The sequence below is a fragment of the Vanellus vanellus genome (assembly GCF_965231255.1).
Source record: "Vanellus vanellus genome assembly, chromosome: 12".
Taxonomy (NCBI): domain Eukaryota; kingdom Metazoa; phylum Chordata; class Aves; order Charadriiformes; family Charadriidae; genus Vanellus; species Vanellus vanellus.
In genome coordinates, this window is record NC_138917.1 from 11,848,791 (window position 1) to 11,865,484 (window position 16,694).

Genomic DNA, 16,694 nt, shown 5'->3' on the forward strand with positions numbered 1-16,694 from the left:
CGCTCTGCCTGGACCCCAAACTCTTCCGTCCAGCTTGCAGGAGCGGTTGTGCCCACTGCTGCGCTACGCTTGCTCCGCACCGTCTGCATTAATAACTGCATTACTGCAGAAAACACAGTGTGTACGTTGAAGGCTGTCGTCTAAACCCGCTTGCAACGGGGTTGCCTGAAGTTGCTAACCACCAGCTGTTTGTCTGCATTGCTGCTGGTGTCACTCGCGCTTGTGAAGTGACCTGGATTGCAGCGGGATTCCCCGCAGAGGCGCGGTGGTGTGAGCAGGGTTCCAGCGGCTGCTGCCACCTTCTCGGGCTGTCCCCTTCCTCGGCCGGGGCACAGCAGCGCCCTGGGGAGGGCAGCACACAATTTGGGGGCTGCCTCACCGGTAAAGGGGCACGAATTGTTATCAGACAGAACTCCTCCAGCCGGGGGTTTTTGAGGACAGCCCTGCCTGCGGTGCTGCCTGCGGTAGCTCAGAGGTTGCGAAGTGCTGACCTGTGTGCAGGGAGGCAAAATACCTGCAGCTGGGAGCAGGGGGCCATGCCCCTGCGAGGCTGCGGGTCGGAGAGGGGCCTCGGGAGGCTGCGCCGGGCACTGGTCCCTCTCCAGGAAGCAGCAGTGGTCCGAGGTGTCTGGAGGGATCTGGGCAGGAGGTGTAGGAGCAGCCCCAGAGGCACTGGGCAGCATCAGGCCCACTATTCCGCTGTGGAGTTACCTTGCATTGTTAGATATTGACCCTGGGAGACCCCTTGTGGATTCCCTAATTGAAAATTAATACCAGATCAATGCCATGGGCAATTTGCATATTGATCATAAACAACTTCGAAGGCACCAAGTGTGTGTTGGATCAATAGAGCTCTTGAGCAGGCTGAAGTGGGAGCGCATCCCCCCGCGCCGCTCTCTGGGAGAGGTTAATGCTTTGGGAAGTTCGGTGACCGTTTCATGCCGGTGCTGGTGGTGGCAGCTGTGCTGGCAATGCCCCACTGGCGGGGTGGGGGCAGCTTGTGCCGGACTGGAGTCGTAGCATCAAATTAACAGCCTTTTCTTATGGTTCACTTTGGAAGGGGAACTAGGGGAAGTAGTTTTGTTTACTTGTTTAGTTGTTTATTTTAAACCAAACAAGTGAAGCCCGGAGGCATCCTGCAGTGACGGCGAAGCTGCCATGGCTCCTGGGCGCGTGGGCCTGGGGGACTTCACAGCCACGTTTGACTTTGTCCCTCCATCCCTCCTTTCCTGTGATGTGCAGCTGGTTGTGCTTATTTTAAATACAGGTTTCCAAAAGTAGGAGTGCTGTTTTTCTGGGGACACCAGAATTGATCTTATTGGTGATTTTTTTTTCTGGTATTTTTGTCCTATATTTGCTTTTTGAGGGCAATATTTAGATGCCTTCTCTGTCTGCTCAGGTCATTCACAGTTATTTCAGAATGGTTTTGGGTTGAAGGGAACAAATATTTCAGATCAAACTCTTATTAAAAAAAAAAAGAAACAAAACTTCATATGAAAATATATAAAGTACCCTTGGAAGCCTTCCTTTAAAGACAGATGGGGGGGGGGCAGTAGAGATAAAGCGTATGGATGGGCACTGCTTCATCTGTCCGCTCCTGAGCACGTGTGCCGGTGGTGTGGAGCGGAGGCAACGCCTGAGACCCCGCAGGGAAACTATGTCTGAATTGGCCATAAACTCGGAGTCGCCCGCGGTTCGGGAGCAGAGGGGTGGGCAGGGCTGGAAACCCGCTTCCCAAAGTTGCCGCTTGTTTTCAGAGCGGTGCCGGCCGCTTGCGCGCAGCTGGCGGCTCCGGGAAGTCGCTGTGCATCTGATTAGCGCATTACTGAGCTTTCATTGACTCGGCTGCGCCGCACTGATGAACTGAGACTGGGGACAAGCGCTTGTAATTGAGAGAAATAAATTCTTATCACAGGCCTCTGCTGGAGCCGCCACCTGTGCGTGCGCCTTGGTCCAGGTTTCAGGAGCATTTCAAATCCCTGGAGCACCCGGTGTGCCCTCGTTAGCGTTTGAGGAAGCCGAGCACGGGGACTGCAGGCACCGAGGAGTGTCCCACGGTGACCGAAAGGCTCTGTCCTCCCACCCCACCGGCCGTTACCCACCCGGTGCTGCCTAACTGCCTGGCCGCAGGCCGGGCAGCTTGTGAGCCACGAGTACCTTCAGCGTCTCCTTGGGAGCCTCTTCGTGCTCTTCCCTTTCCCTTGGTCCTCTGCGTTCCACGCAGAAGTTAGAGCGGCCATTCAGCACCCTCCATCTTTATCTTAGATTTGATGGCGAGTGAAAGATCTTTCCCTGGTGTGTGACAAGAGATATGGGCATCATAGGGGAAAGTGTTTTGTCTTGCTACAAAAAAAAAATAAGGATGAATATATAGTCTCTTTGAAAAGAAACCCATCTCCTGTTTTAAATTAAAATAATTTAAAAAATGAAATCCAGGAGTCAGCAGGGCTCTGCAGATCGGATGCGGCGCAGGGGCATGACGGGTAGCCCTCCCTCCCTGCTGCAGAGAAGCTGTGTTCGGCTTTCCTTGGCTGTTAGCAGCCCCCGTAATTTTGCCCGTTCCTCTGGGCTGCGGAGCCGGCTGCCTGCGGTAATGCAGCGCCGGTGGTGGGGAGGTGAATGGAAAGGCTTCACTTGACTTTCTCTGACCTCCCTGGTGCAGCTGAACACCGGAGAGCCGGGCTGAGATTGCAGTCGCTTTCAATTACTCGAAGCCAAGAGAGGTGGAGAAAAAGGGCCTGTTGGCTCCAGGAAGCTGAAATCTGCTGCTGCTGAAAGCTTGTTAGTACAAGGGGAAAAGCAATTACTGACATTCTGCCAGTGCCGCTAACCCAAACCTGGGGAAGGGGCAGCTCAGCTCTAGGATGTGGCCATCTTTGCCTTGGTGGGTGATGTGGGGCTCCTCAAGTGTGTCCTCAAGTACAGCTCCAGGGCTGTAGAGCTGTGACTTTTCTGCGTCTCCGCTGCCTGTTCTCGTCAGCGGGTGTTTGCTGTGCATATGAGAGCTCGTGTATGTTATCTGCTGCCTCTTCTGCATCAACCCAAATTGCGTTTGGTATCGGAGAGCTCTGTCTGTGGCTGGATGGGGGCTGGCGTAGGGGACGAGCGGAGGGGTAAAGGCCTGGCGAGGATGGACTGTGGGCTGGCAGGGATGAAAACAAAGCTCTGCGTTTGAGGGGCTGCCTCGCTGCGATGGCCTCTGTCCTTCAGCAGAGGGGTGAGACCACAGCCATTCACACCAAGCAGTGTTGGTATCGCAACTTCATATCAGGCTGATTTTTGTGTCTTATAAACATGTGGAAGTAGCGCACTTCTGGCACCCAAAGTGTTGAGAACCTCTCAGCTGGCTGCAGTCAGCGTTGTCTCTCCCTGGGCCTGCGGGGCACATCCACTCTGTCCTTCTCAGGGGTCCCAGGGGATGCTCCTCAACTTTTCGCTTTGAGGGCCCCTTAAAAGCCTGCAAGGCTCTCTGCAGAATTGTCTTCGGCAATTGAAGAGGTTGCCACCACCAGCTGCATGTCTGCTCTCTGCGTCACAGTTGCGCTTCTCATCTGCTTCAGCAGAAAGTCGCCCCTTTTTGTTCCCTGACTCTGGGGGTTCGAGCAGCCCTGCCAGCTCCCTCCCGTGCTTCCACGACCTCCTCTGCCGCGCAGGCAGCAGCATGCCCTGGGTTGATCCTCTTTATTTTTTACTATACGTATTATCATGGCCATTTACGATTTCCCATGTTCATATATATATTGCTAGTTCCTAGAAATAAGCTCCAGGAAGAGCCTGGTGACACACCACCGCAGCCGGCATTGCTGCGACCTAGTCAAGAATGAACCGACCACCAGACCACCTGCTTCGGACTCATTTGGACTCACTCCGTGTGCAAACAGTCCTCAGAGACATTTGCTTAGAACCATTGATCGTTTTTTCCTGTTCTTAACAAAAAACTTTCCTCACCAGGGATGAGGAGCGCTGATGTGCCGCAGACCCCCATGCCACGGCCACCGAGCCGCAAGCTGGTCCTGCTCCCCTGCTGCCATGTCAGCCCCACCGCTCTGCCTTAGCTGCCCTTTGTCTGTGTCTGTACCATTTGGTGTAATGTGTGTTGCAAGAATATTTTAATTGTCCCTAAACCAGGACACTATAATTATGGCTTTTCTAAGTTTTTAGCTGAGCTTAACTCCAAACATGCTGAGGTTGGGAAACACTTGGGGAGGGGGAGAAAGGGGGTCAGCGGCACATTAATTAACTTTTCCTTGGAGCGATATCATGGAGAGTGAGAACAGAGTAGGAGTTGTAGGAGCTGTATATTTAAAAAAACTAACTAGGAAAGGGACATTTTAGCGTTTTGATTTAAGTATGGTTTATGATGGTGTTACAGGGCAGAGTTAAGGTTGTTGGGAGCACTCCTGTGCATATCCAACCCTTAAGGCTAAGCATGAATTAATTATAGCTCATTTTTGTTAGAGTTACAATATTCTCGAGATGTACCTTGTCCCAGAGTTGCTGAAGTCAGCTTTAACTTCAGCTTGGCTTTGGCACTGTTTTTGTTTGTGAATCTAGAAAGTTTCTCCGGAGTGAGCTTATTCATACTGAGCACAAAGCACCTCTTACTTTGAAGACCTTGCTCCGCTCGCGTTCCCAGCTGAGGACGTGCGGATGCGCGATGCCAGTGCATTTTCTGAAAGGTGGAATGTGACTCTCCTAAAGCAGCTTGGCCTCGCTGAAAACACGCTTGCATCTGCGCGGTTGCAGCAAGTCACCAAAGCCGCTTCCCAGCGCGGCCGAGCCTGGCGCAGGCGATGCTGCGCCGCGGAGTTTGCGGGCAGCCCAGAACAGGTCAGCACTGTTAGTGTCTTCCAGTTGTGTCTCTAAAAACCCGCCGTTCTCTGCTTTGACAATTTCGTTGCACATTTTTAGCAGAGGGAAACTGAGCCGGGGAGGAGGTGCGAGGAGGGAGGTGAGCGGGTGGAGCGGAGGGATGAGACCGGAGAGGACAAGAAGTGGGTGGTGGGGCAGGGCTGCTGGTGGGGAGCAGACCTCTTCACCGGGGCGAGTAACCGATGAGAATAGCGCAGTGTTGACGTACCGGCTATGGGCTGGCTGGGGAGGCGGCCACGGGAGAAGCTGTCCCAAGGGTCCCTGGCAGCACCTGGGATGTCTGGTCCCAGTAAGGACACCCGCGGGGTGTCATCTGCAGAGGGCCAGGGCTCCTGCTGCTCCCTTCCTTCACAAAACTTGGGCTGGGCGCTGCGCTCCCTGTCACCCAACAGCCTTTGCTGCGCTCCTGCCTTGTCACCTCTACCACCCCATCGCCTCCAGCCTCTTCCTCCCCGCTTGGTCCCCTTGGTCTCCTAACCCTCCTCCTGCGGGTCTCCGCATTGGAGACCACGCCGTCCTCTCCCTGCAGACCTGAAGCTGGAGATGGGTTTTCTTTTGTTTTGCTGTTTGATCTGTGTTTGTGTTTTTTGCATGAGTCTCCTTTCCAGCTGATTCCGGTTTGGAGCTAGGTTAAACTGTGCAAAATACTGTTTAAAAGAAAAAAAGAAAGGAACTTGTCAAGATGCATTTGTTAGATCACGTTTAAAATGAAATAGAATTGAAGGTAGTTTTTGTCCAAAGAAGGGGGGGCTGAAAAGCCGTCAAGCCGCAGGAGAAAGCCCCTCCTTTGTTGTCCTCCTGACATTGAAGTGTAATTTTTCATGGTTATTTGGACTGGAAAATGGGGGGAAAGGGAGAGATGGGCTTGCGATTATTTCCCATAAATGACAACACAATCACATCACGCTCCACTACAAACATGCTCAAGGAATTTGCCTTTTTTTTTACATTTCATGTGTGAAAATAGCAGCAACCTTTCTAGTTCTGCTGAAATTCAAGGGGGCAAATCCCTGTTGGGATTTATCCCAGTTTACAAAATAAAATGGACGGCCTTGTTCCCGGGGACAGGGAGAAGTCGGTGCCGTCTCAGGCTTTGTCCCTTTGCATGGAGATACCTGCATCCTCCAGAGGTATCTCTAGTGACAGTCACAGTGCTGTCGAATGCCTTGGAAGGTGCACGAGGAACCGACGCTGTGAGGAGCCCTGAGCGCACGTAACAGTGCTGCCCGAATCCCCGGCTCCGTCTTCCTTTGCTGGATAACCCACCCCTCAATCGGCGGCTGTGAGATGGGGCTGGCGGGGCTGGCTCGTAGCTGGCTTGTTCATGCAGAGCTGTTTTCTGATAGCGCTGTTTTCTGCGGGGCAAGGCTCTGCCCAGCTTTCCAGAGAGGTGAAGGTTTCCAGAGCAGCGGAGGCCTTTCCCAAGCTTGTTCCCTGCCGGTCTGAGATCCGTGCCCGATAAAGCAGATGGGACGGGCTTTGACTTTCTGCTTGTTGTCCTACTCTTCTCTTTTTCTTTAAAAAGGACAGTGGCAGGTTTCACGACCACTGGCTTCTATTTTTTTAAAAGAGAAATTGTTTTTTCTTCTAATTCTCTGGTTTTGATGACATTATTCTCTTTCCTAGTGCTGCTACATTTTGTTACCAAAAGCACAAAGCCAAAGGTTGCAGGATTTCATTGGTCCTCCCCGTCTGCCCCCTGACTGTGGGTACTTCTCAGCCACGTGCGGCGCAGAAGTGGGACCTCTGGCTGGAGCTGGTAAATCAGATAAAGTGACCGAATGCAAAAATAACAACGGTATTAGTAAAAGTATTCATAATTAAGAAGAATAGATGCTGACGTCTGGCAGAGAGGGTCATCTCATTTCTGTTGAGCAAGAAGCTTGTTTGGGAGATAACCAGAGACCCAGATGTTGTTGTAGAATTTTCAGATCTGTTCAGGGAGACTGGCCAAAAACTCTGCATTTTATCTTTGGAGCAGAAAGCAAAGGAACAGAAGCTAAAAGTTCTCAAACAGTTCTTTTGCTGTTGAATTACTTGTTTTATTTATCTGAACGCTTGCCTTTATAGTTAACTGCACAAAAGCCAGATAAACTTTCCCTGCCTTGAGAAGATAGGCAAGTGAGGATGTCTTTATCAGCTTGGGGGCATGTTCATAGTCAGCATTTTCTTTTTGTCAATGAAAGCAGCACAGATATGCTCTGACCGTGCTCTGAAACAGGGACATCTTGGAAATAAGTGTCATTAATCCTGTATACATGTAGGATTAATATTGTTTTTCTGCAGCCTTTTGTCAGATGATAGGACTCACCCACCAGCTTTTGCATCAGCACTGGAGCTCTGTGGCATTCCTGTTGTAACCTGTGCCTGGTGCTTTCTTTTTATTGCGTGGACTCCTGCTTTTCCTTTTAGGAAAATGATAGGAATAAACAAGTTTATGTAGAATAATCCAGTTAGGAGCTAGCACAGAGTGTATTTGTGCATATATATGCATCCTGAATCTGAGCTGCAAGGGCAGTGACTGTCTGGTAGCCAAGGTTACCTTAGGAGACGTGCCCCAGACGAGCTTGAGCTGGGTGAGAAAGACAAGGCGGCAGAAAAACCTCTGAAAATGGATTTACCTACATTTCCATGTGGATGGATTGTCTCATCTTCAAATGCAAATAGTCTGCAAGTCAGGGAGAGGGGGAAAACTTTTTTTTTTCTATTGGGCTGGTCACAAACAAACAGTCAAATTGTTTGCAGGGTGTTGCTCTGTGTGCTGACCCTTGCCAGCTTCTCTTCTTCCACAAAACTGTTCCAAGGCTGTGCTCTCACTCCCGGTTTCAGCCAGTTGAAGGGCGGGCAGTGGCGGCAGTTGCCATCGCTCCGTTCCATTGTGGGCCACCACCAGCTTCAGCAGCACCCATGGCTGCTCACCTGCAGCCATGTGTGCCAAAACACGTCCCTTGGCAGCGTGAGTGTTTAGAAATACAAGTCGGGGAGCAAAAACCAAATGACAAACCACTGTTATTCCTCTGGCTTGGGAATCTTTGCATGCCCCAAACAAGACCCACGTTGCTGGCTGTGGGACTGGAGCCCGACAGCACTCATGGCCATTGCCAACAGTTCAGAGACCCCCGCAGCCTTTCGAGCTGCCAGGTGGGCGCAGGGATAGATGTGCGGTGCTGCTGCAGCAGAGGTTTGGCTGTGGCCAGGGGCAGTGTCCTGCCTCCTGCTAAAGCTTCTGCGGGGTGCCTGGTACGGGTGTCTGCTTTGAGCCCTGTGGGGAGACATCACCTCGTGCATGTGGGACAGCAGCAGGTCAGCTGGGCTCCGGGGAAGCGCGTGTCCTTCTGGGCTGAGGGCACTGGTTGACATTAGACCTCCTTCCCCGACTCTGCGTTTGCCCTGTTCCCACAGCCGAGTGCGCCTGGCCAGTGGGCATGGTGTGAGGTGGGACCGCTCTCCCCATGCCTCTTCCCTATCGGGATGAGCTGGTGGTGAGCGACCCTTTATGAGTCAGTGTCGTAATCCCCTGTAGGCACAGTTTTGGGGACAGCTGAACAAAAGCCGCTGTTAGGACAAGCAGCACCAGGCCATGCCTGGTGACCCTGGCACAGCTCAGGGGCAGTTGAGCTCCTCATGGGCTTCTTGGGGTCCGGGAGGGCATTGACCCTCTGTGTACCACCTGAAGCCCCTCCTGCTTCCATGAGGACCCAAAACGCAGCACAGCTCCTGCCAAAGCCCTGAGACCTTACGTTTAAACTAGTTTAAAGCCATTGAACTTCTGAAACATGCTGGGCCGCAGCCCGGTGGTGTGACCCCGGCGTCAGCGGGGAGAGCTGCCCCTCACCAGCTGGCAGCTCACATGGAGCCGGCACGGAGGTGCCGGCACGCGTGTCTGTGCATGTGCAGCCGTGCAGCTGACTGCACATAGGCCAACGCTGTCACCTCTGCTGACAGTGTCAGCTTGCAGAAGTCAGCTAGGTCTCAATCGTGTCTTTCTACAGGCTTTTTTGGCTGCTTATCCTGAAAAAGGGAGCATCAGGGATTCTTTTTGTTTCAAAGGAGAGACCCTGTGTACAATTAAAACTTGTTTCTGGTAAACCTCATTCCAGGAAAGATGAGCTTTTAACAAAAGGCTTTTGACAGCTGCAGGGTATTTCATTTTTTTAATGCCGAATGAAAAATCAATACATTTTTCTAGGTTATACATATTCAGAACAGGCTTGATATTTCCATTATAATGGAAAATGGGTGTCTGCACATCTCGCCTGTCAGAGCTGCACCACCGCATTTTCCAAGCCACTGCTAAATATTTCAAACCTGATTTGATTGTGGTTCATGACAGCTAATGTTTCTCAGCTCTTGAGCCTGCCGGAGGCTGGGGAGGCAAGCACGCGCTCTTTCCCTCCTATCCTTACATTTCCGCCACCCCTGAAATGCCCCGTATCCCTTCGGATAAGAGATCTGGTTTTGTTAAGGAAAATCCAGCTGAGAGAAGGAGAAGTGAGAGGTCTTGGGCTGTTCAAGCTGGCCTGGATCCAGTCGGGATTTGCTGACTTCTTCAACCCTCAAACTTTCTGGGGTTTGGGCAGAAATGCAGCAGTGTGGTCCTGTGCGACAGCGTGCGGGTATTGAGGCACATTTTCAGTGTGTAACTGAGTCAGAGATTCCCTGACATCTGAAGATGTCAGATACTCGTGATTTTCCAGACTCTTCTCCTCTCCCCTCCCCCTCCCCCGGCCCAGTGAATGTTTTAATTTTAAATTAAAAGGAAATGCCACTGTCTAAAATTATTTATTCATGAAGGAAGAAAAGACTCTTCCTAGGATTTTGCACGGGGCAGATTTGGTACGATGGACAACAGGCTGTTTTGACTCCAGGTGCCCCCCAGTTATACTTGCTTGCTCTTGGTATTGATCTGAACCCCGACAGATGGAAAATTCCTTTAACAAAATGTATTAATAAAGCATCATAGCCTTGTGGATGGCACTCGGGCATGGGGACCCATGAGCAGGCTGTGTTGTTTGTATTTCAGTGGGCCATTGCCATGGGACTCCATGCAAATCCTACAGCAGCAGCTCTTGCACCTGCCCTGGCAAGCTCCTCACAGAGGATGAAGCCCATTTACCCTTTGTGAGCTCAGAAACCCTGTGTAGTTGCAGTTTCTGGAAACCCAAGACACTGATCTGGCACCTGCATCCTCTGGGCATGGGCTGCAATAGCATCTCTGGCCTTCCAGAGTCCCCTATTAAGGTTCCCAGGTCAGGAGTCAACCCCATCGCCTCTTACAAAACATCCTGTGGCAGATCTCTACACCTCTGGGTTCAGCACCCCCACCACACTTTCCAAAAGTCCTGGTTAGAGTCCTTGACCTGCAGAGGCTCCCAGAATACTGCTGAAATACTGCAGGGACTTCTTACCCTCTGGGTATCGGCCCCAACTGGGACACTTCTTAGGATGTATGGTTTTAAGCTGAGTACCTTTTTAACTACAAAACAACTAGTGGAGTTTTTATCAATCTCCTTAAGAAAAATACAGTCAATCCGTTAGGTGAATGAGTCCCGACAAACAGTGTGTACAGCCTCGAGGAGGTATGGTCAACAGTAATAAAAGGGGCATGGTGCTTTGGAAGTAAATTCCCTATGTCATGCTGACCACAGCCTCGTTCAGCCTTTGGGAGCTGGTCATGAAGTAGTCTTCACAGTCAGCTGCAGGTCTGTCCTATGGGGCTCTGCAGACATTAAGTAAAAGACAATGGTCAGCTTTGCTCGAATGCAGCATGGGAACAACATGACACCAGGATTTGCAGACAATTAAAATGGAATCTCCAAAGCTCCGTGTTGTGCGTGCAGCATGTTGAGGAGAAAAGCAGACCATTCCCTACCAGATGTGATGTCGGTCTTGTCCTTTCAGAAGGATGCCCCAAAGAAATGCAGGAGGATAGATGGTTGGGTGCCATTTGCACATGCATTTGCTACCCAGACCTGCCATCGCGCCTCAGAGCTGCCGCTGCGACTCAGCAGCTGCAGAGCTGTCATCAGCGAGCGTGGGTGCAAATCTTTCAGGAACAGGAGCTCTGCTGCGTTTTATTTTCAGTGTTGGAGGATCTCATTGTTAGAAGCTGGGTCAGATCACATGCTCGTGCCCTGCGTGCAGTCTCTTGGAGGCTCAGCGGTTCAAAGCCCTCTGCAGTGCATGTAGCCAGCTGAGGAGTGGTGTGGCTGAGGATGCTCTCCTGACCATCCCTGGGGTCAGCTCAAACACTGGCGGCTGTAAGACAAGTTAGGCTGAGTGTAGTGAGCAGAGTTGCATCCTGCCTTCCAAAAAAAGTCTGCTGGAAGAGGATCACGAGGCAGCTGGGAGTTAACACTTCCCCTTCCCCGAGTCTCCATGCCAGGCGGCTTCGTCCCCGGGGTCCGCGGGCGCAGAGAGCTCCCAGGGTGTGCTGGGGAGAGGAGCAGGAGGATTGTCCTCGGCAAAGGCCCTGGGAGCGAGGAGCCAAGTAAGGACGGTACCAGGGGCTTTCCCAGCTGATTCAGAGCCTCCCTGGGCAGATGCATCTTGTACTCTGTTCCCCTCCCATCCTGCTTTGTAAAAACACTCTTCAGAAAAAATCAGCGCAGGCCAGAGGGGGGAGGAGAAGGGTTTGAAGCCCGCGTATGGTTTTTGCAGCCCGGCTGCCCAGCACGGAGGCGTTGGAGCCAAGGAGGCAGATCTTGTGCTCAGAGAGAAGCCGTTCCCAGGGCCGGGGCTCGGGGGGTGCTCGGGACCAGCGTCTGCCGGGGGGCTGGGCTGGGGCTGGGGCTGGTCCTGGGACAGGCTCTGCCTGCGAGCACCAGGGGCTGCAGGCCCAGCGCAGCAGGAGGATTTGCCGTTTGTAGCCTTGTTTTTTAATCATTTTCTACCGTTATTGGTATTCATAGCTCACATTTTTCCGGTTACTGTCAGCCTGGGCTTTCATCCATTTTAAAGAGCTATTTTTTCCCTTGTTGATGATGATGATGGTATAAAGACAGATGGTGTAACTGCTTATGAATGTCCTATTTTATTTCCCTCGAACCAGACAGCGCAGTTGAAGACGTGTATTATTTCCACATGCTCAGGTTAGAGCCCAGACAGCGTCTGAGCCCGGCAGCCGGTCGCCCTTCCTCTTCCTCCCATGCCGATGCTGACACCTCCGGGTCGCAGCCGGGAGTGCCGGCGCGACGGGCACCCTTTGTTGTTCGGCCGGGCCGGCCCGGGGGGCTCCGGGCTGGGGGGGCTCCGGAGGGGGGGGGGGGGCTGCGGAGCGGGGCCCTGAGCGGCCGGGGGGCGGCTGTCCCCGGCCGGGCTGTCCGGAGCGCCCGGGGAGCTGTCCCCAAGGGAGCAGCCCAGGCGGCAGAGAAAGCCGGGGGTCCGGGCAGAGGTGAAAGTGAAGGTTTGGATAAAATACGTGAAACCCCTTAATGAAGGTTTTTAATAAAAGGGAGTGAAATCCGCTTGCTGTTTCTCGCCCTGCGTGGCAGCATTTTGGTGGCAGATTTGGGGAGTGGGGGTGGTTTGTTTTTTTTTTTTCCCCAGGGTGAGAAAAATTTTGGAATTTTAATTTCTGAAAGGTGAATCCAGCTGCTGGTTTCACAGCCCTTCTCTCCAGCAAACTTGAGCGCTCGTCTTGCAAGGCAGAGTGCTCATCTCACCCCTGAGTCAGTAATTTGTATCTTCCTGCATGTTAGGTGCCTTCGCCTTGCAATGCCACCCATCACACCGCTCGCTCTGGGGTCCTCTTTTCCCAGGCAAAGACCACTGGGATCCCTGCAGTTCTCAAGAGTTTCCAGCTTTTAAAAGAGTGAAAGAGGGGTAGGGTGTAAATCACAGCGCTTCCACGTACTATCAGTGCTGATCTCTGGATGCTTTTACAAGTTCCTCCCTGATTTAAGTTGTCATTCTCAGAGGGCACTGCTGAGTATCTGCAATCTCCTAATACATATTTTTAATCCAGATTTCTAGCTCTGTCTTTGTTAGGGGGAGGATGGGGAGGGTGCTTTAACTGGTTAGGTAGTTCAGATAAAACCTCAGGATAGCCTAGGATCTACCATGACTAGATAATGCAAGTTAAAATTATGAACTATCCTGCCTAAAAGAGGATATAATGGCTTAAAAATGCCCTTTCTTCCCAGTGTTGACGTAGCCCCCTCAATTACATGGTAGCTGTCTTGCTGCAAACGCTATACATAAATACCCAAGATATTAGATGATAATATAGCTGTTACAGCCTAGTGTAAGAGGTCTGGCAGCTGCAGCCATCTCGCTCCCAGTATCACATCTGATGAGGGTGCCTCTGCATGGAGCTGCACCGCGCCGTGTCGACATGCTCTGTGCCACCAGCCTTGGCACACTGGGGCCTTGGTTAATGGGTGGGGCAGTGGCACTTTGTGTTTTGTTCCGAGCTTTCAGCGCTTCACTTCACTGAGCATTTTTTCACCTTCATGCTTTTGCACCTGTATGATACTGCTGGTGTGCTCAAACTCTTGCCGTGACTGGGATGAAAATAAGACCCTCCAGCAGCTTCCTCCCATGCCTTGTGTGAGGGCCATGTCTGCAGAAGACAGTGCTGCTCCTTGCTTTGTCTGAGCAGAAGTGAATGGTGGTGTTTCTGCACTGAACTTGGGGGTCTTGGTGACCAGGGTCAGTACTACGCAGTGCCATTTGGTCTGAAGAGCTTGAGATGGGGATGAGGAGGAATGCTGAGGCTGAAGGTGCTGGAGGCTCCGGTCAGTCCCAGACACTTCCCTATTCCATGGCATGGTTGGGAACCTTCCCATACCAGGCAAATGTTTTACTGTACCTTACATCGCAGGGGACATCAGTAGCTCTAAGTGGTAGAAGTGGGAGAGATTCTTCATTTCATTTTTCCTCTGTAGTTTCTTTCTTGACCAGCTAGCGGTTAGTGTTGGGAGAACGCTGGGTGACATTGATATCTGCCACTCAACACTTGTGCTTAAGCGTTGGCTGTTACTCTTGCTCAATGGCTGTTACTTGCTCTTCTGTTTTGATTACCATTTTTATGTTACGCTTTCTGCTTCTCTTGTTTCAGAAGAATCCATTGAAGATGCGGAAGGGCCCAATGAAACGGCTGGCGATGCTGAGGAACCTGCCAAGGAGCAAGAGAGTGGAGGGGACAAGGACCAGACTAAATGGACAGGTGGGTTTTGGTCCCTCTTTTTCTTTAAATCCAGGAAAGGAAAGTGGGAAGAGCAGTGGTCTGCAAAACTCTTTCCTTAAATGACTGCGCCCCGCAGCACTGTCAGTATGATATAAGTATTGTGAAGTCTTTGGGTGTAGCTTTGTGACACACTCGCGTAGTTTGAGCTGTGGTCGGTCATGCATCCCCCCTGCCGGCCCCAGGCTCACGCTGGGACAGTGGGTTGGAGCTCCCCTATGCTCAGTGCTGCTGGACCTGATTCCTGTAGGAATCAGCAGCTGGGAGGGGAGAAGGGGACTGCCCCTTCTGGCAGCAGCCAGCACTTAGGGTGGATTAAGCATATCATGAAACCCCACTCTATGTTGTTAGGACTTGAGAGACTGTTAGCCTGCTTTTTCGTCATGGTCCTGGCTCTGGTAGCAAGATTTTGATGCTGAAAGGCAGAGCAGAGAGGCAGACCCTGTGTCTGCGCTCTGTTAACTGCTCACTTTCTGCTGGAGCTGTGACATCCTGAAACGGAAACTGCAGATGTGCAACAATACTTACGTTGTTGCAGTGGAATCTGAAAGGTTTCTCTTTGCAAAATCCTTAAGTGGATTAATTATGAAGGTATTGGGTTACTCTGTCTTTCCCAGAAGATAGTTGCTGTCTTGCAGAGGTGAGTGGGAGGAATCTTTCAAATATTCCTTGCCTTTGAGCAGAAAGCAGCTGCAAGATTGTCCGCCTCTGGACAGGGCCATTCCCCTTCTCAGCTGGCACTGGCTGACCGCTTCAGCGTAGGTGTGGAGGCGGTACTCATTTTCCTTGACCCAGGATGGAGCAGTTCTGACTCCCCATTTCTGTTTCTTCACGGTAGCCCGGTCAGTTTGCAGATTTACGGTTGCAAAACTTGCGCCTGCCTCAGTCTGCACAGAGACCCTTCTTCCAGGCAGCCTTCTCCTGCCATGTTTGTGGTTGCCTCTTAGTGAGCCACAGCCAAAGAAATATCTCAGCTTACACAGTCATCAAAAGGATGAAATGCGGTTTTTCACCTCGATACAGTTTTAATCTCAGCCATTGGAAGATGTGTCCAAACTGGTGAAGAAAGCAAGCTGTGCTTTAATGCTTGTTGAAGCTCACGTTCTCAGTCGAGACTCCACTCACAGAGGTTGCTCTGTATGTCGCTCCCCACCACAGACCTATTCTTCAACCCAGAGATGCTGATTTTGCTTGGCTGTTGGTGATTTTTAGCCTCTTGTTGTGTGGGATTGTGTGATCCTAAGCAAAATCACACTTTGTGAAGTGCCATAGAAAGGCGTATATTTATTACATCTCTTAAAGGGTACATAGGGCCCTTTGCCCGAACCTGAAGCACTTAAAAAGTTGATCTGTGTGAAAAGATTATTTTTCTATGTTAAAACACCTAAGGAAGAATGAAGAACCTACTTTTTAAACCCTTTACTGTCCAGAAACTCTAAATTTCGATGACTTTATTTCTTCATCCTGCCGGTGAAATTCCTAACCCATTTTTAGTGTTTGTCAGTCAAACAGCAGATAAGAAATGGGCAGCTTTGTTGAGTCTTCAAAGGACAACACAGGAAGGAGAAGGCAGGCTGTGTATGTAAGGCTGAAGAGTGCAGCCTCAGCAAAATGTATGCATGTGCTGTTGTTGAATTCAGGGCCTACTTTCAAACGTGTAACAACGTTACCCTAAACTTTAAAGCAAAAGAAAAATGTTATCCCCTGTTTATGTACAGTGGATATGCCAAACAGGTACCACACTTCAGTCTTGTGTTGTTTTCTGCTGTTGAGCTCCCTTGAGGACCATGGCTATGTTGCCATGCCCTTCTGGACCTCAAGCATGGAAAGGAATGGAAACTAGTTGAGGTTATTCATGACAACCACAGAAGAGCAGTGTCTGCATGTACAGGAATATCAACACACCGTGGTACAAATTGGGGTGTAACCAGGGAGGGAAACGGGCAGTATCAAGGAAGCACTCTTGCTGTAGGAGGAGACTGGAAGAAAAGAGCTGGTCTGCAGCTCAGCCCGGTGGGAAGGTTATCAACCATGATGTCAAGAAAGCTGAAGAGCATGAAGCCTTCTTTGCGTTCATCTTCTCTAAACAGACCGACTGCATGAGGACCAGAGCAGCCTGTGCCAGCCACGCTGTGGGGAGAGCTCGTCCTCCAACTGTGAAAGAACAGGCTGCAAAGTACTTAGTTACGCTAAATGTTGTCACATCAGTGGCGTGCTGCTTCATACCTGGGTGTTTTCAGAAAGTGACTGAAGCAACCTCAAACCTGTCAGCTGCTATCTCTTGTGAACTTACAGAAAACGGGGGAGGTACCGTGAGGGGACAGATATGGTGCTTATCTTTCACTGGAGGAGTAGCTGGGGAACCGCACACCTGCCAGCTCCGTTTGCCCCAGATTTTCCTGGGAATTGACCAAACAACTGTTTGTAAGTACTGACGGGAAGATAATGAGATGAGTAACAGTCGACACGGATTTGTCAAGAACAAATCATGTCAACACGACCTAATTTTCTTCTGTGTGAAGAAGGTCTTGTTTGCAGTCAGTAACTCCTGTCTTCTCCTTAGGAAGACTTTTTGATGCTGCTTTTCAGGACAGTCTCAAAACGAAGCTCAAGGGTTATGGTGTAGATGAAAATA

The 16,694-nt window shown here is 51.0% G+C and overlaps 1 protein-coding gene across 1 annotated transcript in view; it reads left to right on the forward strand.

The window, feature by feature from the left end:
* ZFHX3 (zinc finger homeobox 3) overlaps window positions 1-16,694 on the forward strand; it is a 113,364-nt gene that overhangs the window by 62,686 nt on the left and 33,984 nt on the right. Inside the window, exon 4 of the mRNA XM_082489282.1 lies at window positions 13,934-14,008. Within this exon, the coding sequence (XP_082345408.1) occupies window positions 13,934-14,008 (75 nt within the window). The remainder of the gene's footprint in view (window positions 1-13,933; window positions 14,009-16,694) is intronic.